This window comes from Hyaena hyaena, unplaced genomic scaffold (genome assembly GCF_003009895.1).
Source record: "Hyaena hyaena isolate Hyena2069 unplaced genomic scaffold, ASM300989v1 scaffold_290, whole genome shotgun sequence".
NCBI lineage: Eukaryota > Metazoa > Chordata > Mammalia > Carnivora > Hyaenidae > Hyaena > Hyaena hyaena.
In genome coordinates, this window is record NW_024080926.1 from 605695 (window position 1) to 632981 (window position 27287).

The window sequence follows — 27287 nt, forward strand, 5'->3', positions numbered from 1 at the left end:
CGCTCAGATGCAAGGACAGTCCAGACACCAAACCCCAGAGAGCCACTGTAGGGGTAGGGCAAGACATGTCTGCAGGCCACGATGGTGCACCGTGTGCCCAACACCCCAGAGGGGACAGGGGCCCACCCGGGTGGGGTCAGGAAGGCTCCCAGAGGCGACACACTGGCCTGAGGGATGGGGACATCCCAAGAAATGGGGTGTCTGCTGCACAAAGGGCAGAGGAGGGAGGAGAGGTGTCGAGCCACAGAACATTCCAGAACATTCCAGGAATTTCCTTTTCCGTTTCGTCATCCAACTGTTTGAAACCCAGTTCCAAAGAGGAGACGGCAATGCTGATTTGCAAGGAAACTTCTGAGGAGTCTGTTTCAGGCCGAGCAGAAGCGGGCCAGAGACGCAGGGCCCTGCCTTGACTACAAGTCTGAATGTTGTGTGTTTTCTCACTTCAGGGCCTGCTGGCTGTGGAAGATCCCGAAAGCAGGAGAAAACTCCAGAAACTGCCCGGAGGTGCCTACGGAGCCGATGCTCCCCAGTGACCCACCACTTACGAACATCACGCGCAGGGAGGAGGAAGCAACGGTGGTGGGACCCCAGTGAGCACTGTTTGAAGAGCAGACCTGGCTTCGCGTCCCAGCTTACCAACTTAGCAGAAGTGCGCAAGGAGCCTCACCGCCCGGAGCCCCGGGGACAAGCCTGCCGCCACCAAACCCGTTCCGGCCACTAGACCAAGCTGCGGTGGCTGCCTCACCCCTGCAGGCTCCCCCTCCAGGATTAGCCCGCAGCTGGCCCACACGCAGGGACACGGGCACCGTGTACCCCTTCGGAGGCTTGTGACTGATTACAGATGCCCAGACACTAGCCAGCTGTGGGGGACGTGAGGCGCGCGCTAGACGGGGTGCTGCTCGTTCAACACAGTCCCGCAGAGAAGCAAGTGTCCTTCCCCAAGCCGGGCCCACGTGAGGCGCAGAAACGCCAGGGGCTGTCTTGTGTCAAACCCCAAAGCTGGGGGAGGGAAATGGCTGCGGGGAGCAGCCGGGCCTTGTTCACGGACATGGTGGAGACTCGCTCGCCACCACTGGACTGATGTCCCGACTGGATTTGCCCTTTAAAGGCTGCGTCACCTGAGCCCAGGCTCAGCGGGAGGAGGGGAGACCCGAGCGGGCCAGGGAGACCAGGTAAAACAGCTCGGGCCAAGCGTCCCCACCAGGGCCATGTGGCGCCCCGACCTCGGGAAGCGGCGCTGCTGGCGGCTCACGGTGGGGGACGGGGCACATCCTACAGCCCGGCCTGAAGCCACTAGGGACGTGAACACCTGACCATCGGAACGCGGCATCTCCGGGTCCTGCATGACACATGGGCCGCCCTCGGGCCGAGCACGGAGGACGTTCCGAGAGCCGGGCTGCGCCCAGTGCCTGGTGGGCTCCGATGAGGCGGGACCCAGAGTGGGCGCAGGGCGGGCCCGCAGGTGGCCGGGAGGTGACGGTGAGGATGGTCTGAAGGGGACCCCGTCCTGCTCCGACCCCGTGCGGGCTTCCTGGGGAACCGGGGCCTGTGCACGGCTGCTCTCCGCAGGGCGCAGATACTCCAGGAGAAGCTGCACTCTCTGCTCCTGCACAGGACCCACCGGGGGCTCCTGCACCCCCATCCTTGTCCTTGGTACAGAGCCCCAGCCAGCCAGGGGGGGGAGAGGTCCCGGGGAGTGCACCCTCCCCCCAGTGCACACGCTCCTTCCAAGGGCATACAGCCTCCTCCCCAGGGAGCACAGCTTTCTCCCAGGGAGCACACGCCCCTCCCCAGAGGGCAAACCCTCCTCCCTAGAGAGCACAGCCTCCTCCCCAGGGAGCACACCCTCCTCCAGGGAGCACCTCCTCCCCAGGGAGCACACCCTCCTCCCCAGGGAGCACCTCCTCCCCAGGGAGCACACCCTCCTCCAGAGAGCACCTCCCCCCCAGGGAGCACAGCCTCCTCCCCAGGGAGCACACCCTCCTCCAGGGAGCACAGCCTCCTCCCCAGGGAGCACAGCTTTCTCTCAGAGAGCACATGCCCCTCCCCAGGTGGCAAACCGTCCTCCCCAGGGAGCACACCCTCCTCCCACCACATCTGTAAATAAGCTGCAAGGGAAACAGCAAGTGCTTTCTATCTGCTCTATGAGAGGAACGAAAATGAGTATTTAACAGAACCTCACCTTCCTCACAAAGAGGGCATCTCAGAGGGGTCTGTGGTGGGAGGGGTTAACACGTACATTAGACACGGGGACACTAAGAGGCCAGCACGTCACCTACTCAACATGTACGGGTTCACCCCAGAACAAGTCTGGTGCCAAAACCATGCAAGAACAGATGAGCCCTGGCTGGGAGGGGTGGGGGGGGTGAGTCTGCCAAAGGGGGCCCGTGTGCTTCTGAGTGCGGTTCTGGGGTCACGTGCATGTGGATTAAAGGCCTGAGAAGGGGACGCAAGTATGCGACTCAGAGGGCCCAAGTGGTGCAACCGCTCAGAGCTGGGGACGCCTGAGGGCTCGCTCCACCTCGTCAGGCCACGCGGTCTCAACTGTCCACACCACTGAGGACGGCTCCACCTCACAGAGAAGGGGCCGGAAGACAGTGGGTAGATCCATCCGGGAGCCTTGCCCAGGACCCCATCTGCCGCAGCCCGGGGGGTCTCCTGGATGCAAACACGGAGGTGGGCTTTGGGATGGAGGGTCAACTGTCCCAAACAGGGAGAGACACAGCAGGCTCCGAGTGCCGTCCTGGGTTGGAAGGTGCCAGGACCCAGGGGTGTATGACCTAGACAGCAGCACCCGGCCGTGTCCAGAGCCGCAGTCCTGCTCGAAGTTCCCCAGCAAAGTAGACCCCAGGAGTCCACGTTGTCTCAGGGGCTGTGGGTGGACAAGCACATCTGGACACACGCAGCACAAGCTCCGCGTCCAGACGCACGCGGCCCGAGTTCCCGCCATCTGGACGCACGCGGCCTGAGTTCCCGCCATCTGGACGCACGCAGCACGTGTGCTGCAGTGAAGGCAGCCCAGTGAACCTTCTAGAACAGGCCTTTTAATCTTTCTGGGCTGCCGTGTCCCTTCGTGAGATGGGAGAATTCTGTCCACTTCACAGGGCTTCCCGACAGGGGCGTGTGGTGGTGGTCACCGGCACATGACAGATGTGACCCCCTATCCTTTTCTATCCACTGGGTGGTTTTAGGGCGTCCCTACAACAAACACCAAGCTGGCACGCCCGTGAGCAGCGTGGACAGGGAGTCTGGGACCGAGGGAGGCCTTGTGACAGTGCAGATCAGGGACACAGAAAGGCCTTGCAGGGCTCCGTGTCCACGTGGCCGTCGCCCTGGCAGCCCCACATGGTCCATTCTCAGCCCCGGACCTCAGGGCGCCTCAGCCTGCACGCCTGCCTTTCCCCATCTACACACCCCAGACCAGGCCGAGGTCCTCTACACCACGGAGCCCCCAGCCCACGGGCAGAGGCTGGGAGTCTGCGCCCCACAGAGGCCCAGGGCGCCCAGAGCACCTGGGACAGAGATAATCCACCGAGAGGCAGAATCGGAGCAAGAGTAGTGGTGAGTGTGAGAAAGAGAACAGTAAGAGAAACACGTCAGCCACCGAGAACGCGCGTGCCCACTGTTCCAGCAGCAAACGCCGCGTTGAGCGCCCCTTATGTGGACAATGACACAGACTCCCTGCTCCTCTCGTGGAGGTAAGCAGCCATCCTGACAACACCGTGGGGCTCAAGGAACCAGAAAGTAGGAGGAGCTGGAAGCTTCCAACAGCTCGGAACCGTTGAGCGTAGCAACAGAGGAAGTGGGGAGGCAGGTCAGGACGGGAGCGCCGAGGGTGGATAGGAGGGAGGGACCTCACTGCATGGTGGCATTTCCACTCGAGAGAGTCTGAACTCCAGAGGGGGTCACTAGAACGAGCTACCAAAGGACACCGGGGTGGACAGAGTGGCCGCAGACGGGCAAGCAAAACTGGGGTGTCGTGCTGTGATGGGGCCAGACGGGGAGGCTTTTGCTGGGGTTTCCACTGGTTTCTAAAGCACAGCAGTGACACCGTTGGCTGCGCCTGGATGGGCACTAGACCAGAAGTTGCCGGTGCAGACGTCAGGGGAGAAGGGCAAGGTGCTCGCCTGCCTGGAAAGTGGGCGCTCTGAGACAGCCTGGGGTCACGGACCTCCAACGCCGGGCCACGGCCACACAGGAGGCAGAAGGCTTGGGGTCCAGAGTAGTGGGTTCATTTTCCAGTCACACGAACGGAATTTTCCGTGTGGCATAGTCTGCCATCATTTGGCCGCCGTAGGAGGAGCACTCCACTACAGACCAGGAGTCCCTGGCTTGCTCCGGGCTGGGCTCCACCATCCAGGCCTGCGGAACCCCGTACAAGGATGCGGCGAAGAGGCCTACAAGGTTAGAAGCAGAACCTGCACTTCAAGGCAGAGACGCCGGGCTGCAGAGTCGCGGATTCCCCGGAGCCCCTTCCTCCCTGAGATCAACGTACCTCAGACGTAACTAACTCTTCAGTGATGAGATAATTTATTAAGAGAGTGTCCTCTGGTCTTGCATGATTTTCTCTCTTCACTCTTTCCCACATCCCCACGTCTGTCCCCCAGGACACGACACCTCTCTGGCAGTGGCCATGACGGTGGGCTGGGGTGACCTGAGGCCCCACACCGGGAAGAAATGGGGCGCGGGCACCTCCCCCACGCTCGACCCGTCAACACGCACCTGCTTCCCCTATTCACGCTGCAGAAACGGGCAGAACTATCCTCAACATTTTAATTTTTAATACCTGGTTGTGACCAAAAACATCTCTGCTGTCACACTGCCTCTTAGAGCTGCAGGCTCCCTGTTTTTGAGGGGACAATGCCATTTCCCCTCTCAACAGCCCCTGGCTTGCATGAAGCACTTGGTGTGAATTAGAGTCGCTTACTTGTTTTTACCACCATTCTCTACCAACAGAAATCCAAAACGGCAGTGAGAGCAGGTAGAAGGCCGAGGAAGGAGCGGGTGACTGAGACACGGCAAAGCCACCCAGAGGCGCAGGGCGGAGGGGACCGGACTCCCTGCTGGAGACCAAGGGATCCTCTAAGCCACCCAGACTCGCTCCCTCATCCCAGCGCTTCCTCTGGAAATGAAAACGAGTCCAACACACCATGGAAAGAGGCTGGGGGACTGTCTTTCCACCCCTCCCGCGCCCTCCTCCCTCCCCCCCTTCCCCATCTCGGGGAAATGTCAAAACCAATTGCCTGTCCTCTGGGTTGAAGTGACTTTCCTGAGGCTCTAATGGCACGCACTTCTTGCATGTCAGCGCTGAGGCGGCCTCCCTGCCGTGTACACCAGTGAACCTTGAGTGATCAGTGGCCACCAGTCCCGAGTTAACCCAGCGCTTCTGCCCCGCAGAGCCAGCGGCTAAGGCGGAAGTCAGAAGTCGGAAGACAGAGACATAAATGTTTGCAGAGCTCCGTCTCCCACCTGTGAATGCAGACGGTACTATTGAAGGTGCGTGTGTCCCGGGGACATCATGAGACAGGAGGGAAACGAGGCCTGTGAATCCCAACCAGGAAGGGACAGTCCATCCCCTGCAGGAGGCTAGGGAAGGCTGGCCAGAGCCCGACTGTAACCTAGACATCTGAAAAACACACAGGCAGGCCACCTAGATGGCCCGTTTATAACCCTGTGAAATTCAGAAGCAACTTTTTTGGCTTTTTATGGTTGGAAGAAATCAGTTCTTTTTTCTTTTCTGGATTTTTTTTTTTTTTTTGATTCCTTGAATGGGAAGATCAATCAAGTAGAATTCAATTAAGATGATCTGAAAATAAATCCTCCTTCCTCATTTTTCCCTTTCTGAAGGGTAAGATGCTGGGTCTCAAGTAGGCCTGGTGGACATAGAGGTCCCTATAATCACTAGGAGCAGATCATCTTGCCCCCAAATAATGCTGGACACAGTTTATGGGCATTTAAGTGTGATTTCAACATCCTCTTCACAGAACTGAGAGCTGACACGAATAGCTGAATATTCGAACTGTGCACACCCACTCTTATAACCTCAAGCACATAAGTGTTCAATTCAATTTAAAATAAGGGACTGAGCCTGTGTGGCTCAGTCAGTTAAGTGTCTGACTCTTGATTTCTGCTCAGGTCGTGATCTTGTGGGTGGTGGGTCCTCTGCGCTGGCAGTGTGGACCCTGGTTGGAATTCTCCCTCTCCCTCTCTCTTTGACCCTCCCCCGCTCACACTCTGTGTCTCTCTCTCTCAAAAAAAAAAAACTAAGTAAACCTTTTTAAAAATTTACAATAATATAAAATTCTGTTTAACTGGTAAATTTGGATCCTGAGCACCTGTGACCACCCCCTACCCGGTGCCCGACCGATTTGAAGGAGGATTCCTTCTGCAACTGTGTGAGAGACTCAGTCACGGGAAAAACGTGGGGTCACAGATTAGCCTGGTGCCACGAAACCCCAAGGCGGACACCTTCTCCCGAAATTCCTCTAAATAGCTGCTTTCTTCGGAAGGACCAACCAGAGTACAGAAGATGCACTGGCACTGGGCGATGGTGGTCATCTGCTCCACCGGGTACTCCCCGAGACAGAGCTTGCACGACACCAGCGGGTCGAGGGCCAGGTCCCACGTCGGCCGGAAGCGCGCTGTGGTCATGGCAGAACAGTCTGAAACGAGAGAAGCAGAGCGCGTCAGACCCCCGTGTGGCCTCCAGCAGAACGGAGGCAGGAGTCACCTGTCTGGGGCCCCGGGAAGTGGCCAAGGGACTGTTGAGGGGTCCGGGGCTTTAGACAACTCACTTGGGTCCCAGGAGTTCTTTCTAACCAGGGGTCCCAGACGCGGGTCTGTGGACGACTCCTCGCCCACGCTGATGGTCACAATCATGTCTACCCTCAAAATGGCAACCAACCCACCCCCTCGCCACCTTCCCTCCATCTTTCCGATGGGCACTGAGTGAGGCACCCCCTCCCCCCAACCGAGCACCCAGTCAGCAAGCCTGGAGAAGAAGCTTCTGTTAAAATATTCTGATTGGATGGGCCTATTCTCTTCTGTTGCAGGAGCATCTCAGGGGAAGTAGTGGGGGTGCCTGGGTGGCTCAGTCGGTTGAGTGGCCGACTTCGGCTCAGATCATGATCTCACAGTGCATGAGTTCGAGCCCCGCGTGGGGCTCTGTGCTGACAGCTCAGAGCCTGGAGCCTGCTTTGGATTCTGTGTCTCCCTCTCCCTCTACCCCTACCCTACTCTCTCTTCTCTCAAAAATAGACGTGAAGAAAATAAAAACTAAATTAAAAAAAGAAAGCCGTGAGTGCAGCCCTTCCTTCTCAGTCTTCAGTGCTCTCGGAACAGAATCCACCTTTCCACCTGCCTTCCAGCCACACCACCCAGGTGTCACCTGACCCCTCCCACCCCGAAAGAGCCCCAACACCACTGCCTCCTTACGCATGGGCAGATTTTCTTTTTCTTTTTTTTAATGTTTTATTCATTTCTGAGAGAGAGAGAGAGATTGTGAGCAGGGGAGGGTCAGAAAGAGAGGGAGACACAGAATCTGAAGCAGGCTCTGGGCTCTGAGCTAGCTGTCAGCACAGAGCCCAACGTCGGGCTCGAACTCACAAACTGTGAGATCATGACCTGAGTTGAAGTCGGACGCTTAACCGACTGAGCCACCCAGGCGTCCCCGCATGGGCAGACTTTCTAAAGCATAAGCCCCACGGAAACAAGGGCCTTTGGGAGACTTGTTCACTTACACAGATCAAGTGTGCCCATCGGTGCCTGGTGCGAACCACACACTCCACACACACACATGAAAACCACCTCTACATCCCCATCCTCCAGGAATGTTCTCTGGCCACTTCCTCACCTGCCCACAGTCTGCTTCCTGAATGCACGTGTTTTTCTCTTTGTATTCATCACACTGATTCCCACAGCCTGCTGCTTGGGGAAGATGGGGAAGGCGTGTGCCCCTAGCCTCTGGCTCAGTGCCTGACCCGCAGTGGCCTCTCAACAACTTCCCGCTGAGTGAATGTACAGATCCTTGCATCTAGGAGTATGTATTCTCGGTCTGAACCCCCAGCACCCGATCTAAGCCCCACAGTGATGGTGCACCAGCAGAAAGTTTGTCCTGTGCTCCCCAAACCCGTAACTGAGTAAGATCCAGTTAAAATTTCAGGCACAGTCCCCAGCCATCTGAACTCTGAGAAGGAGAGCTCTTACTATCCAGCTCTCAGGATCCAAACTGATTTAGACAGCCTGGCATCCTTCTCTGTCCAACCTCGCCTTTGAACCGAGAGACTAAATGACGTAGACAGTGAGAGATGCCCTCATTCCCTGCGAGCTGGTGAGGCCATGAAGGGAGGATTCATCGTGTCCAGCCTCATACTTACAGCAGAGGGATGGATACATGATGACAAAGACCTAACACACGAAGGAACGACAAAATCAATCAAAACACCCGCCGATGACCGGAACGCACACAAAATGATTCTAGCATCTTAGAAAGATTCAGGGATGTAGGAGACACAATTCCCTGCCCTGGGGCATCTTCAGATTCCATTCAGGAACACCCTTTGCCAAGTACAAAGCTAACTGATATTATAAGGCAGTATATGGTGTACGCAGTATACAGTGTACATGTGAAATCAGTGCTCAAGACACTTGGTAAAGATGAGAATAAGTCTGGGTAGAAGACTTATCATCAAACTAGAAGAGCTTCAGGAGGAAGATGAAGCTTGAGTGTGGAAGGGAGGCTACATCTCACACCGGGAATGGGGAGTGGCTATCAAAGCGGGAGGGGAGATATCCTGACGTGTCTCAGCAGGCGGACAGAGTGGGGCAGGACCACAGCAGAAGCCAAAGGCAGCTCTGTGCTCTGAATGCAAACTGAGCGCCCAGAAAGGGTAGGGTGCAGTTGCCTGACCGTCGTCAGCGCGGTGTGCCCGTCTCACAGGTGTGGCCCGTCTCTCGGGCTTGCTGTGAGGTCGAGAGCCATGTACAGGACCTGATGCATGTAGAAATGGTCAGAAAAGACCCCCACCCCTCTCCCCCTGCAAGATCTCATTTAGCCATCCTTTTATCAACGTGCAAGGCAGACTCTGAGGATGCCACTCAGGTCTCTGACAAGGCATCAGACATCACCGTCTTTTGTACCAGTTACTCCTAGGGGCAAGGGGTTGTCAAGATCACTTTCTACAATGACTTATATCCCTTTCCCTCATTTATATCAATCATTGTAGTGGATTCTACACTGGGAGCAGAGGGTGGGGGAGAAGTTAACTGTAGAATCGTGAACTCAGAGGAGATTAGACACAAAGAACAAAGGAACATAAGTGATGTAAAAATAACAGATAAGCAGGGGAGACCCTGACCTTTAAGAGGCCAAAGTTACTGGATGCTGGCAGGAATCCGTACAGGGAGGAAGAGGGGAGCTGAGCGGGAAGGGCCGGAAAGGGACAGCGCCCGGGACCCCTCCCCGGAAAGCTAATCACCGGGAGCAACTTAGTCTAAAGTAAGTGAATTTTCTATTGTTTGAAAAGAACTCTTTTGGATTTGGCTAGAGTCTTCCAAATAATTTAAACAAACCTCTTAATTTGACCTACAGTCAACAGGCCAGCACTCAGATGACGTGGGGTCAGTCAGCTATCTGGGGGTGCACATACCCCCCCCAACTCATTCCCGGTGGGATATGTGTGATATTCCTCAGGCACTCCCAGCTGCCCAAGAACAAAGGAAAGGACAGAAAACAAAAGGTTAAACTGACGAGAGTCTCCATCAGTTCACAAATATTTTAGCACAATTACAGAAAAAGGGCAATGTTATCAATAGCCTAAAGTCCAGGAACGTTTTAAAAAATTGTTTTTAATTTTTTAATTTTTTTTTTCTGAGAGAGAGAGACAGCATGAACAGGGGAGGATCAGAGAGAGATGGAGACACAGAATCTGAAAGAGACTCCAGGCTCTGAGCTGTCAGCACAGAGCCCGACGTGGGGCTTGAACCCATGAACCGTGAGATCATGACCTGAGCTGAAGCCAGACCCTTAACCGACTGAGCCCCTCAGGCGCCCCAAAAAACTACTATCTCAATGCTTTGCTAGAGGGAAAAACGACTTTAGCTTGACCACAGCTAGACTTCCAGGACCCTGTGAGTCTTCTTTAGCATATGGAAATCCCTGTAATAAATGTTCTCTTGACTTTACCTCCCCCAACTCCACAGTATATAACCAACCGGTCACTCCCCACAACCTCGGTGCAGCTCTTTCTGCCCAGGGGTCCTGTCCTGGTGCTTTAACAAAATCACCTTTCTTGCACCAAACACATCTTCAAGCGTTCTTTCCGGGGCGTCAGCTCCAAACCCACCATCCTGAAACCTCCTCATTATTATTATTTTAAATGTCTGCAAGCATTTCTGAATCCTGGGCTCATGAGCCAAGATTGTCTTTGCTTTATATTCCTCTGCATCTTCTTTTGTTTTATTCCTCAATGATTTTTCTCCTCAAGTAACATTGCTTAAAGCTCACTGTACAGAGTGACGAGTACATTTCGACTATGAACATCCCCTAGCCCTGAAAGGGATCGCAGACCTGTACCAGAAGCGTCACCAGCATGGGCGTAGGCTGCCTACTGGCGTGTCCCTCCCAGAGAGCTGGGGGTGGGTGCGTGAGCTCTGCTGAAAGGCCCAGGCTCGGTTCTGGAGGGCTCTGTAGCAGAGGTCTGAGGGTAAAGAGGTCGCCCCTTGGAAGGGAGAAGACCTGGGTTCAGTGACTTGGGTCACTGACTTTGAAGAACTTCTAGGAAAGTGTAATTTCACTCCTTAGACCTACACACCATACCCTCCCACGTACATGTGCAGTGAAGGGTGAGAAGAAATATATTTAGGGCTCCTGGGACATTTTACCCACCTACGAAATAGAAGTCACCATCCTATGTCAGGTTTAAGGCCCTGGGCATTAACCCACATGGACTAAAGGGACAGACAAGGTGCTGAGCAGAGAAACTCTATGATCAACTCCGTCTTTCAGGAAGCGCCGGCGATGGTGATCATCTCCGCAAGGAGCAAACCAAAGCTGAAGGCTCCTGCTTTACTGTCCGCTGTCCGTGTGGTCCCCAATCAGATGGCACCCAGAACGCGCCACAGAACAGCTGACGTCTAACCCTTCAACACAGAGTCTCTGCAGCCCCCACCCCAAGTCCCGAGCAGACCACGTGCCACGTGAACGCCCGCCCGCCCCACACACTGCATACCACCCCCACCCTGGACCACGGTCCCCTCCTGGCCCGGCTGCTCCCAGGCTCTCCCCTCTCTTCCTGGCTTCTGGGCTCCATTTCCTGTTTCCAGCCTCTCCGAAGACGTGATCCTTCACACCAACCACAGCCTCGACCTCGCGCTTCCTTTCCTCCTGGACCATGATCTCCGCTTGACTTACAGATGCTGCAGGTTCCCACCGTCCTGCGCGCAGGTCAGCCATGGCCCCTCGCGTCCCTCCCTGGCGCTACTCTCGAAGCGGGTCAGATTCTGTTCTCCCAGCCTCCGGTCAGTCAGTATTCTTTCTCCTCTAGATGAGATACTCTCTGAGGTGCCCCACCTCGGGATTGAAATGAGGACAAGACGTATTCTATAACAATGACAATAACAACAACAGATATTGTTTACGCCCATCGTGGGCCTTCCCGACACACAGGATGGGCTGAATATGATCTTACAAACATTGAACAGCTGCAAACTTGAAATAGGACTTCGCTAAGAAAACCACAATGCACAATAAAAGAGGAAAACAGCCTTTGTTTTCCTAATGTGAAGGTCAAGCCCTAGGAAGCCGACCATTTTGAGGCCATCTGGTCAATTACCAGCATTACTCGATGTAAGGCATTCAGAATGTTTATAAGGCAAGTCACTTGTTGAGCGCCGTGGGGGGCATGCAGAGCGGGCACTGTGGCGAAGGAGGTGTGGACACAGGAGGAGAAAGGGCTGGAAGGGAAGGCAGGCGCGTGTGTCAAGCAAGCAAGCCCTGGTGGCCGTCCAGAGACTTCCCACCCCCACCTGCCGCGCTCGGGGCTGCGCGCTTTTGTGGGTCCCTGCGCTCCCAGGCCTCGTCCCTTCCAAGAGAGCAAAGGAAGGCAGGGGAGCCAACTGCCAGCCAGCCACTGCCCACCTTCCCTGCCCCGAAGACCTCCGACAAGCTCCCACTGGCCTAAGTTGCTGCCTCCCCCTGCTTCCCCCCAACCAGCACCCCTCCCCACTTCCTCGCTTTCTCACCAGTGGGCCGCACCTTCCCACCCTTCATGACCACCATCAGCTGCAGGCGTTGTGAGGTCCCCCCTGTCCTTGGAACCCCTCAGCCGCTGCCCTTTCTCTGAGTCCCTGCTGCACATGGTCACTGGCTGTGAACACATGCCCCCAAGAACGTTGCCAGAGAACCTGCTAGCGGCCCAGACCTGCACCATCAGAAACTCTAGGGGAGGGCGGGGCCAGGGACAGACACAGCGTTTTGCGTCTCCACCAGGCTCTCCGGGGACTCCCCCACAGTGAGGGTTGACAGCCACTGGTCTGCGCCATTCCGCCCCCGGCACCCCCCACCCAACTCACTGGCTCCAAAGCCCATGTGGGCGTAAGCCCGACAGACACGTCGTCCCTGCAAACACCACAACCAAGCACCATGCCTGCCAGGCACTGGGTGAGGCTCTGTGTATTGATTTTCATTTATTCATTTTTAGGACTCTCTCTGGGGGAGTGTGACTTTCCCAGTCTGCCATATATGTTAGCTTATCTCCCCAACTTGATAACATATTATTCAAGGCTAAGTGTTATTTTCCATCCTTCTCAACAGCGCTAGTCACAGGCACATGCTCTTATTCTATACGTGCATACACATACGGGTGTAGACACGTATGTACATATAGGCACATCCTGCTTGCTTAATGGGCATCAGGTGTTATGTTCATCCCTTCACTGCATCATTTCATTTCTCCGCACAGTGACTTTGAGACTTTAATAGTCTGTCGTTACTCTAATTTTACAAACGAGGAAATCAAGGCAAAGAGACGGCGTGGCCTGCTAATGCACACACGACCACCGGGCCCCGGTCTGCAAGGTGCTGAGGCACAGCCATGTGACCACTCTGCTAGACCTCCTTTGTGTCTCCTTCTGGATCACAGGAGAATGGGACCTCCTGGGGCCGGCAAGATACAAGAGAAAGGAATTTCAGTCCTGCCTCTGAGCTTCCTGGGGGGCTCCCATTTGGGCAGGGATGGTGGAAAGCCACAGCCTCATCCTGTGGGGTGTCGTGGCAGCAGAAACGCGGGAATGGCAGTCAAGTAGAAAATTGACAGTACAGATGCTGACTTATCCAAGTGCATGGTTTTGTGCTCCTTTAGGAAGATGCACGGGTAGGACCTCCTCCAAAGGAGATGGTGATGACGACCCGATAGTAAAAATTCACTATTTCCAGCAACGGTGCTGCCGGATATTCACCCAACTAATTTCAAAACTTGCCTTCATGCGAAAACCTGCACGTGGCTGTGTATAGTAGCTTTATTCACAAATGCCAAAACTTGGAAGCACCCAAGATGTCCTTCAGTGGGTGAATGAAATACACCAGTTTATTGAAATGGGTACATCCAGACAATAAACTATTATTCAGGGCTAAAAAAAAAAAAAGGAGCTATTAAGCCACGAAAAGACACGGAGGAACCATAAATGCATATTCCTAAGGGAAAGAAGCCAATCTGAAAGGGCTACATGCTATGTGATTCAAAGTACGTGACATTCTGGAAAAAGTAAAATTATGGAGATGGTAAAAAGATCTGTGATTGCCAGCGGGGGCGGGGGGGGGGGGCGGGAGGGGGGGGATAAACAGGCTGAACAGGCAAAGCCACAGGAAATTTTTTAGAATAGTTTCACTTCTTCCGAACGCTATTGCAACAGTGAACACGCGTCCTTCTACATTTGTCAAAACCCACAGGACATACAACAGCAAGAAGGAGCCCTAAGGCAAATGCTCTGAGCTGGCTGTTTTCCTGCTCCCCAAATCCGTACGGGGTAGCCCAAACCCTCAATGAGACGATTTGCCATTAGGAGGTAATTAAGGTTACATGAGGTCATAAAGAGTGGGGCGCTCTGGGGGGCTCAGTCGGTTCAGCGTCCGACTCTTGGTTTTAGCTCAGGTTGTGATTTCACGGTTTCATGAGATCGAGCCCTGCTTGGGGCTCTGTGCTGAACAGTATGGAGCCTCCTTGGGATTCTCTCTCTCCCTCTCTCTCGTCCCTTTCCCTGCTCACAGTCTCTCTCAAAATAAATAAATAAACTCAAAAAAAAAAAAAAAAAAAGAGTGAGGCTTTGATCCAATAGACTGAGTCGTTTATAAGAGAGGACAGTGTGGGTACCTCCCTCTCCCTCCCCCCATCCCTCATCCACCTATGAGGACCCAGGGAGAAGGCGGGGCCGTCTGTGAGCCCCAAGAGGGACTCTCACCAGAGCCTGAGCATGCTCGCGCGTGATCTCAAACTTCCCACCTCCAGAACCATAAGAAACAAAGTCCTGTTGTTTAAGCCACCCGGTCTGTGGTGTTCTGTTCTGGCAGCCTGAGTGGCCACAGTAAACCATGAAGTTTGGGTGATTGTGATGTGTTACTGCAGGCCCATCCATGTAACAGGTGCCCCTCTGGTGCGTGACATCAACACTGAGAGTCTGTGTCTGCGTGGGGACAGGGCATGTATGGGGACTCTGCACTTGGCCCTCAGTTTTGCTATGAACGAAAACTCTAAGAGACAAAGCTTTTTTTTTTATTTTTCTTTTTTAAGTCTATATACTGTATGGTTCTAATTCTATGACATTCTGGAATTGCAAACGGTAGAATCAGTAGATCAGCAGTTACTGGGGGACAGGGAGGGAAGGGGGGAAGAGGGCTGAATAGGTGAGGCGCAGAGGGTGTTTAGGGCATGGGAAGTATTCCGTAGAACACTGTCATGATAGATAGGTGCCGCTATGCACTTATCAAAACCCATAAAACAAAACTTCACAGCACAGAGAGCGAACCTGGATGCACGCATATTTTTAAAACGGTACTTTAGGAAGAAGGGCATCCTGGCACTGAATGCCGGCTGTGAAGAGAACTTCTAACTCCACTCACTACAAGTGTGCAAAATGGCCTCACTGCAGGGGTGGGGAAAGTCCTGACCTCAGCGAGTCTGGGAATGAGAAGAACCTGGAAGACTGCAGGCAGACGGAAATGTCTGTGCGCCCCGGGCACTAGTGGATGAAGCTGTGTCCACAGGAGTGTGCGCTAACAATTCTGAAACTATGATCCATCCATGTACTGCTTTAAATAAACAAGCAAGTGGATGTGGAAGGTGGGAGTCCGGGTTCTTGCTGTAGTCGCAGAAGGTCCCAGACAAGCAAGGGGAGGCGTCTGGAAGGATCCACAAGGTCCTGGATTAGAGCTGGAGACAGCAGTGCAAACTCACGATCAGCTTAATACAGGCGCAGCCCACCTCACACGGCACAGCTTGCAGACACGCACAGCCGCTCCCCTGCTCTGCGGCAGCAGCACACAGGCAGGGGCGCCCCGGCTCGCCACGAGGCACCCCGAGTGCCCAGGTCCCGCTGAGGCCACGCTGCAACAAAAGGAACAAGGGCTCAAGGGCGGCTTGCAGGGCTTGCATAGGAAACGTTCCAGAAGATTCTGAAACAGCCTGTAGTGCCACAAGACAAGGGAGCACTCACTATAAACTGCCACACTGCTTGGTGCAGGGGGAGGGTCACAGCAACACAGGAGCCAAAGCAACGGGCTCCCGATGGCCGAGGCTGGGACAATGTGAGCGACAAAAGACCATAACCAAAATGTAAAATGTGTCCATAACTCACACGGATTTACAGATGTGATGGGATCAGTAAGTAGATGGGGGAGAAGAGACACATTCCGTAGCTGTGACCCCCCCCCAGGGAGTTTGGGCATGATTCCGACTCGACGCATGGCTGCGCGGGGCAGCGGCATGCAAAGGGGACACTGGATGCGAGGGAAAGAGTGAGTGCGCAGGGAGAAACCTGGCACACACCTCGGCCAGGTGATCAAGGCCAGCATTGGCCGCGGGGAGTCACGGCACTCACACCCTTGATGTGATGGGACAGAAATGGCAGTTGTATCTCTGTGGTTTCCTTCCCACAACCCACAACCCCAGGCTAATCATCACCAGGAAAGCAGCAGACAAACCCCAGTCAGGAGGCATCTACCAAATACCGACTGGTCTTCCCCCACACTGTCAAGGTCACCGAAACCAAGGTGAGTCTGAGAAACCGTTGCAGCCAAGAGAAGCCTAAGGAGGCGTGAGAACGGAACGCTTTGGGTGTCTGGCCGGGATGCCCCCTGGGATGGAAAAATGACATTAGATAAAAACCATGGAAATGTGCGGCGCCTGGGTGGCTCTGTCGGTTAAGAATCTGATTTTTGGGGCTCATGGGTGGCTTAGTCGGTTAAGTGTCCGACTTTCGCTTAGGTCATGATCTCACGGGTCGTGGGTTCGAGCCCCGCGTCGGGCTCTGTGCTGACTGCCAGCTCAGAGCCTGGAGCCTGTTTCAGTCTGTGAATCACTCTCTCTCTGACCCTCCCCTGCTCACGCTGTCTCTCTCTCTCCTAGAAAAAAAAAAAAAAAAAAAAAAAAAGAATCTGATTCTTGATTTCAGTTCAGGTCACGATCTCATGATGCGTGTTTTGAGCCCTGTGTTGGGCTCTGCGCTGGTAGCACGGAGCCTGCTTGGGATTCTCTCTTTTTTGCTCTCTGCCCCTCTCCCCACTCTCTCTCTCTCTCAAAAATAAATAAACATCGGAGGAAAAAAGCAGAACAGAAGTGAATGAGGTGTGGACGTCCATCACAGATGTATCAGTCCTGGCTCATGAGCCCTGACAAATGCAGCAGACTCCTACCCAGTGTCAACCATAAGGGAGGCTGGGTGTGGGCACAGATGAGCTCTTGGTACTTCCTCTCTCTGGGTCGCTTTTCTAAACTGAAATCCAAATCTGCTAACCTAAATCTAATCTAAATCCATACATCTAAATCTAAACCGTGCTAAAATAAAAAGCTTATGAACAAAACAACTGCGCTTTTCCACTTCAACCCCAGTAAGATACAGGAACTCAGATTCTACTAGAAAGAAAACATTTCAAGCCCTTGTTCTCCCCAAATAGACTTATCAAGCGTGACACTAAAAATCTGAGAAATACTGTCCGAAGCCCAGTTGGACAGGCTTCTTGTTTCTTTTTAGCATTTAAACTGCGTGTGGCTTCTCAGGTGCTGACGAACACAGTGACGCTCCGAGAAGGACGTCGAGCCGGACGGGGCCGGACCACACACGCTTGGTCACAGGCAACTACACACCATTCAGGTTCTGCAGGGGCGGAATAAACCTCCCCTGTAACAGGCTCCCCCGGCATTCAGAGGCTGCAGGGGCTTGAGGGGAGCACCCACGGTCAACAACGGAGAAGGGACGGACCAGAGAGCGGCCGGGCCTGTCCGAGCCGTCATCACGCAGAGGACCGAGTCTTCACGGATCCACTGGAGAGTCATAGCCACACGGAGTGCTTTGTTCCCTCCGAGAACACGCACCGGCGCAGGTGAGGGAGAGGAGCCCCAGCGTCTGGAGCTTCCGGACTGCACAGTATGCCAAGGACGACTGGACTCTGAAGAAGGCCCATGTAATGGGGGCGCTGTCTCCCGTGGTGCAGGCCACCCCACACCCCCATCACATCACCCAGAGGCTGTGCACCTGCCCTGCCAGAAGACATCGGCAGGACATTGGCAGAGGCCGTGGAGTAGTGCCCCCAGGAAACCCACGCAGGCGCGACAGAAATCCTCCTGAAAGTGCCTCCAGGGGAATTCCTGGGGTCAGACTACGTATGACCTTGAGACTCTTCCTCTGCGGGCGGATCTGCGGATCTGCTCCCCGAAGCTGCCTCCCGGGTGGGCCGCGTGGCCGGGGACACGATCGGCCCTCACAGCAGGGAACTCACTCCCTCATTTCTGAGGCAGATCAAATACTCCGCATGCGAGCTTAAAATGCCACAGTGGCTTCCACGTCACAGCTGATGACCCACAGACGGCCCCAGACAAGCCTGGCTCTCTGACCTCCGTCCGGGAATGAAGCAGCAAAGGAGGCACAAAGGGCCTATTGTCTCTGCTGCAACCCGCCCACAAAAACATTATCCTCTGGCGACCAGCACGCGATGCTTTAGAAGTCCTATAATCGTTACGTTCCAAGGCTGAAGGGGGTCTTTGGAATGTTTGTCCTCTTAGAGATGATTTCCTTACTCTGAGCCATTTAGGGATTTGCTAAGAGGCCACACACCCGCCCCAACACCACTGCCTTCTACCTAATAATGAACTACCCTTAATGTATGATGGCCAACCTGTCAGTAACGTTGTCGTGATCTCCTCTCATTTTTCAGATAAGGACACAGGAAAATGAGCAGCCAGATGTGCTGCCATGTACGACACGACTGACCTGTACGAGCCACCCCAGCTCCCCACTAGGGCACCTGTGGGCTGCGGGAGTCTGGTTTCCGCCGTGGCGGGCGGGTGGGGTGCTCTGGGAGCACGGCTCCGGCCAGCTGGCAAGGGCAGAGGGCAGGCGCCCAGGGGGTTCCTGGGTCTGGGGTCTGGGGTCCCACGAGCTCAGGGCACGAGACGTGCTGGAGGGAGGAGCCTGCGGTGCGGCTGGAAACAGGCCTCAGGGGAAGAGTCAGGAAACGGGGTGGCCATCATCTACGCTCTGCTGCTCACGGAGCACGCAGACCCTCGAGGCCACCGCCCCTCCTCCGGGGACGGATGGCCTGGCCTGCACTGTGGCTGAGAGGGCTGGCCCCCAGGAACCCCCTGCTCCCCTGACCCAAAGATGTGTCATCTGCCCCCGTGCCAGGCCTCCAGCTCCGGCTGCTGCCATAACAGGAGGTCTTCCCGGAGGGGAGAGACAGGTCTCAGTGTGAGAACGGTGAAGATCAAACAGGCTTCCCTGAGCAAACCCTGCTAGCACGGCCCCCGTTTCAGGGCACATGACGTGCCGGCGCCAAGGAGCCCCAATCTCACCCAGCAGGTGCTGTCCCACGACCCAGTTCTCTCTCCAGAGGTCCTGTCCCTTCTGCTTCTGACGTGTACTCCCCAGTCCGTTCTCTATAATAGCACAGCCAAGGCCTCCCCATTCGCAGTGTCCTAAGCTCTGTCCTAGACTCAGGGTTATGAGCACAAGAGGCGCCATGCACGGAGCACTGACTGATAACTGAAACCTTCTTCCCCTGGCTAGCACACCTGCCTTGAAGATCTCATAACGAAAGAAAAAAGATCAAGTACAAGGTATAAAATAACAAGGAATCTGTTCAGAGAAACGTTAGGGAAGTCGAGTGGAATCACCTTCTTATCAATATTGGGCTGTGGTTTTAACTTATTTCATCTACTTCAACCAAAAAATTAAGTAAATCTGTAGTTCCCAATCACGTGGCACACTTTTTTAAAAAAAAAATTTTAATGTTTTATTTATTTTTGAGAGAGCGAGATGGACTGAGTGCGATTTAGGGAGGGGCAGAGAGAGAGACACACAGAATCAGAAGCAGGCTCCAGGCTCTGAGCTGTCAGGACAGAGCCCGACACGGGGCTGGAACCTACGAATCATGAGATCACGACCTGAGCCAAAGTCGGACACAACTGAGCCACGCAGGCGCCCCAGAGCACATTTCGTCCTGCACAGATATTCTGAGTTCAGGAATATTTGGGTTTTGTCTTTGCTTTCTGCCCAGGAGCTGGAAGGGGAAGGTGGGAGGGCAGGGGGTCCCTGAAAACATGGGAGGAGGCGGTGGGAGTGCTCTTGGGAGAGAGGAGCTGAGCGGCTGCAGGACAGGGAGGCGGGAGCCGAGGGTGGGTTCATGAGACGCACACAGAACTGGCACCCGGGGGGCCCCGATGGGTCTCAAATCACCAAGAAGCATCTATGGCCCCTGCCCTGGGTCCCGTTAGGCACACGTGCAGCCCAGGACCAGGGCCCATTCCAGAGGAATCAGACAGGAAGTGCACAACGGGGAAAGGTGCACACACTTAACAAACGGACTCACTCCCCGCCCAGCTCAGCAAACCAAGGCCTGATTGCAATGTTGGCCTCTCCCAGGAACATGACCTTTCACGAGTCCTTCGAGTGTCCTGACCAGCCCCGGGGAGGCATGTGCAGGACACAACCCTGCTGGTCTCTCCCCCGGAGATGAACATGACCTGACCTGAAAGAAGCCCTTCGTTTCTTCTGCCGGGAGCTCCGTGCTCACCGCCCTTCCTACGGCCACGTCCCCCACGTGCGGCTGCTGGGACAGCTCTCCGCTCGAGGGACCCTTGCTGCCCAGTTCAGGAATCGCTCTTCACATCTACTTGGCCGGGTTTTGTTTTCTAGCGCTATGCACACACTCATAATTTTCCAATGTGGATCAATGTCGTGGGGGGGAGGGTGCACAAAACATGAGCTGCAAGGGTCACTCAGCTCACATCTGCTGCAACCGAGGACGGAGACCTGCACCAGGTCACCAACCAGAGGGGACCCCGCAGTGGCCGGTCCGAATGCTGTTCCAACCGCCGGAAATGTTAACGCCGAGCAGATGGGCAGACCGGGCGGACCAGGCAGCTGGGCGCTCTGGGAGCTTACACGCCGTGGGGGACGGCAGATACGTCCGAAGGTAGGCAGGTAGCACACACAGCGCGTTAGCTAGTACCGTGCAGGGAACATTTAGCAGGGAGGGGAGGGTGTGCGGAGATCTGTGCAGGGGTGCCGGGTACTTCGTATGCCGGCGGGTGAAGGGGGCCTGCCAGGGAGTGACTGCAACGACCCAAGTCAGAGGTCAGGGCCTGTCCTGCCGGAAGAGCACAATGACAAACAGGGTCGATGGCAAGCGGTCACATTCTGGACGGACTCTGGAAGAGAAGATGCCGGAAGGCTCATGGCCGTGTGTGCGCATGGGAGGGGGCGGCGTTCGGAAATCTCACGGCCGGGTGTGGGTGTGAGAGGGGCACCGGGTGGCCCCAGGCCTCCCACCTAGCAGAGGGACGGGGGACGGAGTGGCCGCAGGAAGCCAGGGGAGGGCAGGTGTGGGCGGCTCCGGAGCCCTGGGACTGCGGGGAAATCAGTGAGAGCCCTGAGCCCTCTGGCTCCTCTCAGGCGAGGCAGGCGCCCCCGTCAGCAGCAGGGAAGGCAGGGCGGGGCGGGCGGGGCTCCCGGGAGACTCCCAGCAGAGTCTGTGCAGGGCCAGCGCCCAGGCCTCCTCCTTGGACGGCTTTCAAACTCTGAATACTTTTTCCCATTTTTAAAGATTATAAAACCATCCAATCACAAGCAGACAAAGAAACGTAAGCCAGCAAAACTCAAATGCTCACTACCCGGCTCTTCCCAGAAAAGTCTGTGGGCAGAATCCACAGCATTCTGGGGGCGCCTGGGGGGCTCAGTCAGTTAAGCGGCTGACTCGGCTCAGGGCATGATCTCACTGTTTGTGGGTTCGAGCCCCAGCATTGGGCTCTGTGCTGACAGCTCGGAGCCCAGAGCCTGCTTTGGACTCTGTCTCCTTCTCTCTCTGTCCCTCCCCTGCTCATGTTCTCTCTCTCAAAAATAAACATTAAAAAATTTTTTCTTAAACAAACAAACAAAAAATAATCCACATCCATAACAAACAAAAAATAATCCACATCCATAGCATTCTGGGCCATGGGGCTTCAAGCATCTTCTCGGTGTAACTGTCTGAGAACCGTTAAAGGGCCCCATTTTTTTAAGTTTATTTATTTTGAGAGAGAGAGCAAGAGACCACCAGCAGGGAGGGGAGAGAGAGAGAACGAGACAGAGAATCCCAAGCAGGCTCCACACCGTCAGCACATAGCCCGACTTGGGGCTCAAACCCACGAACCCTGAGATCATGACCTGAGCGAAAATCAAGAGTCTGACATTCAACCAACCGAGCCACCCAGGCGCCCTATAAAGGGCCCAGTTTTTAGAATACAAGTGAGAACAGCCTGAAGAATCAGGTCACTCCGGCAGTACGGCCACTGGGACAAGTCACTAATCTTTGCTTTCCAAAGGGCAGTGGCCTACAGCCCATTACATCCCCACTTGCTTCAATCCTCTGATCACCCCCATGAAAACGCAGGTACCCCCTAACTCCAAGTATCCCCTAGCCGCTGCACCCCCATCTGCCTGCACCCCTGACCTATCGCACCCACAACGGCCGCACCTCTAACCCCAAGCACCCCCCAACCACCCACTCCCCCAACCACTCCCTAACCGCTGGCCTCCATCACTCCCTGTCACCTTCCTGTCTCGGGTACACCACAGTCCTTCTCTGACACACAATCCGTGCACATCATGGTTTATTTGCTTTCTTCCCCTCAAGAGGGCAAGCTCCATGAGGAGGGTCAGTATTACCATTTGACAGTTGAAAAATCTTACTCAAAAAAAAAAGCCTGCGATACATTATTCTGTTCTCCCCTCTGCTGCCTCGTGAACTGGGTAGAAAAAAACCTCACCTAAATGGGACGATGCCCGTTTCACTGCGGTGGAGAGGATAATACCTTGTCCCCAGCCTCCAAGGAGCCAAGCAAACAGACGGCAGGCTGCCCCCCACCCCCCGCACCGCTAGAATAGGGAAGGGCCCAATACCCCTATTTTCTGATCGAATCACGGGGAATGGCATCTCGTGATACTCTTAGGGTTCGCTGCCGTGTGTTTTAGCATCTGTGTCCCACCTCCTATTTTGCAATTCATCAATCAAACCCTACTGAAGTCAGCTTAATTATCTTCCCCTTACACATTAAGAAGCGAGGCTGAAGAAGATTAATGATTTGCCCAAAGGCCAGGGCAACGAGGAGCAATTCCAGGATTCTAACCCGGGTCCCCAGACTTCCAAAGCCCATGTCCCCTTCCTGCACCAGACTCGCCGGCCGCCACAGGTGCCACCCACTGACAGACCACCCCCACCAGGCCCCGTCTGCCTGTCCACAGCCCACAAAGGGGCAACCCAGCCGCTCATCCCGCTGCCCCATCGGTAGAAAACAGAAGAGGCTCCCCCTGAGGAAACACACCGCTGATGCTTTTAACTTCTTGCAGCTGAAAAGAGAATTTTTCATCACAGAGAACCCTCCCGTTGTTAAATGAGGCATCTGGCTTCATGATGGTAATGATAAGACCACTTAGTTGGCTACAATGCAGGAATCAATTCAACACTCAACTCCTCTGTCTTCCTCCAAGGCCAATCCCAAAGACTTTATGTAAAAGCTAATATCCAGGGAGGCGGGATATCTCTCATCTTGAAAGGAGTCTCCTAACCTCCCTGGGAGGAAGGCGGGCCCTCACACAGGACCCAGAGGAGGTCAGGAAAGGTCCACCCACGGCGTCTCTGTCCCACAGTCAGAGACTACTCCCACATGATTTGCACACCCAGACCCCGGGCTCAACCCCTCACCCACTATTCTAGCATTCACATTCACGCAAGGCCACTCCAATCTCCCCCTCTCCTGGGCCCGGCGGTGGAGACCCCAAGTGCAAGTGCAGATGAGCTCACCAGACGGGGAGCCAGCAGAGTCACAACAGGGACCAGCGATCATGGCGGTGCTGGGAACCCCTACCTGCCCCGCCTGCTCCCCATGCCTCGCCCATCCCCACGCTCCGACCTTCAGCTGGAGGAGGCCGGGATCCCTATTAGATACGAAAGCAGAGCCCAAGACTTACTCAAAATCAGCTCTGACATGGTGGCGTGGATCCACGGTGCAGGAGCACAGCCGTTAAGTTAAAGGCTATTCCAGGAGAGAAGAAAAGCCCCAGATGACCAGGGTGGGTGCTCTGATGGCAGAAGCACCTCACTGCTTCCTGAACGTGAAGCTTTGTTCCAAGCCCATCCCTGAGGGATTCGAACATAATCAAATAAACTGATGCAACCTTTCCTGAAAGGGAAACAGGGACGCCAACTTCAAATTAATCCGAAGGAAAACACCAGCAGCAAGCTGGGAGCAGGCTTCCACGAGGAAAGATTCCTGCTGGGAATTCCCATAATAATGCGCGTCTGTAAATCGTATTTACTTCCAGCCCAGGGATAGAACCCGGGTTTTCCCCCCAGGGCTGGTGCTCAATGCCCCTGTGTATGGAGCCCTCGGCCGCGGAGAACAGAGGGGCAGCCTCAGAAGGACCAAGCTGTTGAAGCGATAATGGGTCTGAAGGGACCATGTTCTCTGACGGACACAAAACTCTTGGCTCACTTGAGAATCATCAGCATAGAATTAAGGCACCAAAACTAATACAGCTGAGTCTGTTCAAGCCATGCTATCCCCGTTCACAAGTTATCACCGGCCTCAGACACATCGATGGCCATGGATGGATTTCCTGGCGTTCTAGAAGGATGCAGGACCCATTTCTGCAGGGCCGTGTGAGACCAGGTCCCCCCTCCCGGGCCGCTCCCGCCTGTGCAAAGATGAAGGGAGGCACTGGGGCGTTGGTCTGGGCTCCCCACCGGCCGTGTGTCCACAACAACGGGATCTCAGCAGGTCTCCCCTGCCTGCAGACGGCCAGGGGCTCCCCGGTGACAAGCCTTATAAGCGAACTCTTCGCCCTCGCCCACACACACTTCTTGACACCCTTCCGGGCTTTCCTCTTCTCCCCGGCACTCATCTCTGTCTTGTACAACTTCTTATCTCGTTGAGTCTGTTCCCGCTCCAGGATGGGCTCTCTCCTGCGTCCAAAGAACTCATTCGGCACTCGCATGGCAGAAGGTAGTCCATCAAAGCAGATCCGCACCATCTGACGCTCCAAAACTCCTTTGCAGGGTAACCGTGATAAAAGAATTACCTCTTCTATTGTCTTAGAATCTTCGTTAGTAACAGGGAGGAGTTTATGCCCGAGGAACGTGGAAGAGCAGCTACCTGGGATGATGTTCTGCATTATACCTGGCATATTGTGCTCCCTGTGGAGAGAGCGTCTGCTGGATGGATGGCTCAATAACTGCTAGCAATCAGATGTGACCTGCTCTACAGCGAAATAAAAACTCTCATTTTGGTCCAATACATTTCTGTGAAAATTGCCCCAAGAACCATGCCATCACCTGTGCTTTGGGGTGAACTCATGTAGAAAACATGCCAGGCTCCTCTTCCTGGGAACCGGGGCGCCGGCTTCTGGGCTCAGGTCTGCCTTCCAGCCAGCCCCGTGACCCTGGCACTTCTCAGGTGCTCCGCGCCCTGATTTACACATGTAGAAAATGACGGGGTTGACTTCCCACCTGTAAAAATCAGCTGCACACTTTCTTTTTTTTTTTTTTTTTTTTTTTTTTACAAATCAGCTGCACACTTTCTAAATTATAATAATTTGGTCAGAGTCAAGGAGAAACCAATCAGCATGACTACGGCACTATGCAATGATGGGCCTTGACAGACAACAGGAGATATTTACTCACGACCTTCAAAATGTTTAAATCCTTTGAGCAAGAAGCGCCAATTCTAGGAATTCATCCACAGAATAAAAAAATCAGGAGTGTGAAAATGTTCATTACAGTATTTCCCATAACGTTATAAAAACTGAAGGACATAAACGTGACTTGTTAAAAGACTATCAAACCAGTAAAAGCAGGAGAACGGAAAAGTGTGGGCCTACGGGTTGAAGTTCAAAATGACACAGCACAGAAAGAGTTTTTTGTCAAAATCTACAAACTTTTACCTACATTTACCCATTGACCCAGAAATCTCACTTCTAGGCACATGACCAGTGACTAAAGAGAGTCACAGCAGTCCTATTGAAATACCAAAAGACTAAAGACAATGCAAGTCAGACCTTGTTAAATAAACTGTGGAATGTCCACACTGTGGATTCCAGGCCACTGCAGACAGAACAGAACACCTTCTATGCATTACAATGGAAAGATGTGCAAAATACATTAAGTAAAAAGAGCAAAGAATGCAACAGTACCGTTATACACCGACCACTGTGTAAACTTCATGCATACTTCTATTTATTATTTGCGTAAAGAGACAGTGGATAAACACTTTAGATCCTAATTATTTTTTTTAGTTTATTTTTGAGGGAGAGAGACAGAGACAGAGACAAAGTGTGAGCGGGGAAGGAGCAAAGAGAGAGACACAGAATCTGAAGCAGGCTCCAGGCTCTGAGCTGTCAGCACAGAGCCCAATGTGGGGCTTGAGCTCACGAGCTGTGAGATCATGACCTTGGCCAAAGGCAGACACTTAACTGACTGAGCCACCCAGGCTTCCTGATCCCAATTAAAACAGGCTCCTAACAAGGTGCGGAAGGCTTGAGGGTGGAGAATAGAAGTAAACAGAACTTCCCAATATTTACAATTAAATTAATTTGCCAGTGAATGCCATGGGTAGGTCTTTTAATAAAATAAACTTAAGCTTCATAATCATAGTAGTTTAGGCTAAATAAAGGGTTTTTCCTCTGACCCTTCAATCGAGGGGGTAGTATCCATCCACTCTACACACCTGCTTGCCTAAAGTTGGGAAATGTCTGTCGGTATATATAAATGGACAGAAAAGTTCCAAATGATATTTAATGGCATTCTTCTTCTCTGAGCTAGCTCCAAGTTCCAAAAATGTCAGTGTATATCTGCTCTCCTACACGTCTCTTCTGAATCTAAAATCTGACATTTATTTCAGCGTCAAAAGGTTCAACATCCTCTGATCAGCCACCTGTCAGTGTTGAGATTTCAGACAAGTGCCTGTCAGTTCAGGGAGAAAGGCTTTCACAGTTCCAGGCTTCTGGAGAGAGTTTTTGATCTTCCCACAAGGCAAAAAAATAAAATTTAAAAAAAATTAAAAAGCCACCTTCATTCAAACAGGAATTCAGAAATAATAATAGTAGCTCATGTTTATTGAGATCTCCTCAGCCACCTCCTCACAGGACGGCTTCGGGAGGTGGGTGCCGGCATCCTGCATCTGGTGGGGGGACCCCAGGCACAGGGGGCCCACGATGGAGAAGGGGTCCTGTCCTGTCCTCCCCCCAGCAGGACTCTTCCTTCGGAAGTGAGACTGGACCGTGCACTCTTGGCCACGTGCAGAACCGCACTTCAGTCACCTCCTCATCTTACGGATGGTCACGTTCACACACAACACTCTTGGGGACAGGTGTGAGCGAGCTTCCCCCTCCCTGTCTACAGATCAGGAGGTGGTAAACAAGCAAGCCCGGATCCAGCAGGGTGCACGAACCACAGCCCCGAACACGACGGAGTCCAGAACTGTGACCTCGTCCTAACTTCTGCTTCCGTTCTCCCACTGCCGCACCAGCGCCAAGTGTCGGTCGGCAAA

General features: G+C 54.0%; 1 protein-coding gene across 5 annotated transcripts in view; it reads right to left on the minus strand.

The window, feature by feature from the left end:
* Nucleotides 1–27287, minus strand: part of RNF144A (ring finger protein 144A) — a 121739-nt gene that overhangs the window by 37110 nt on the left and 57342 nt on the right. For 3 of the 5 annotated variants that reach the window (XM_039247292.1, XM_039247293.1, XM_039247294.1), the window contains one exon: nucleotides 6517–6662. In XM_039247292.1, coding sequence (XP_039103223.1) covers nucleotides 6517–6651 — 135 coding nt within the window. In that variant the 5' untranslated portion in view covers nucleotides 6652–6662. Of the gene's footprint in view, nucleotides 1–6516; nucleotides 6663–9587; nucleotides 9614–14454; nucleotides 14560–27287 lie in introns of those variants that run through there. The other 2 variants (XM_039247291.1, XM_039247295.1) reach the window with 2 other exon arrangements.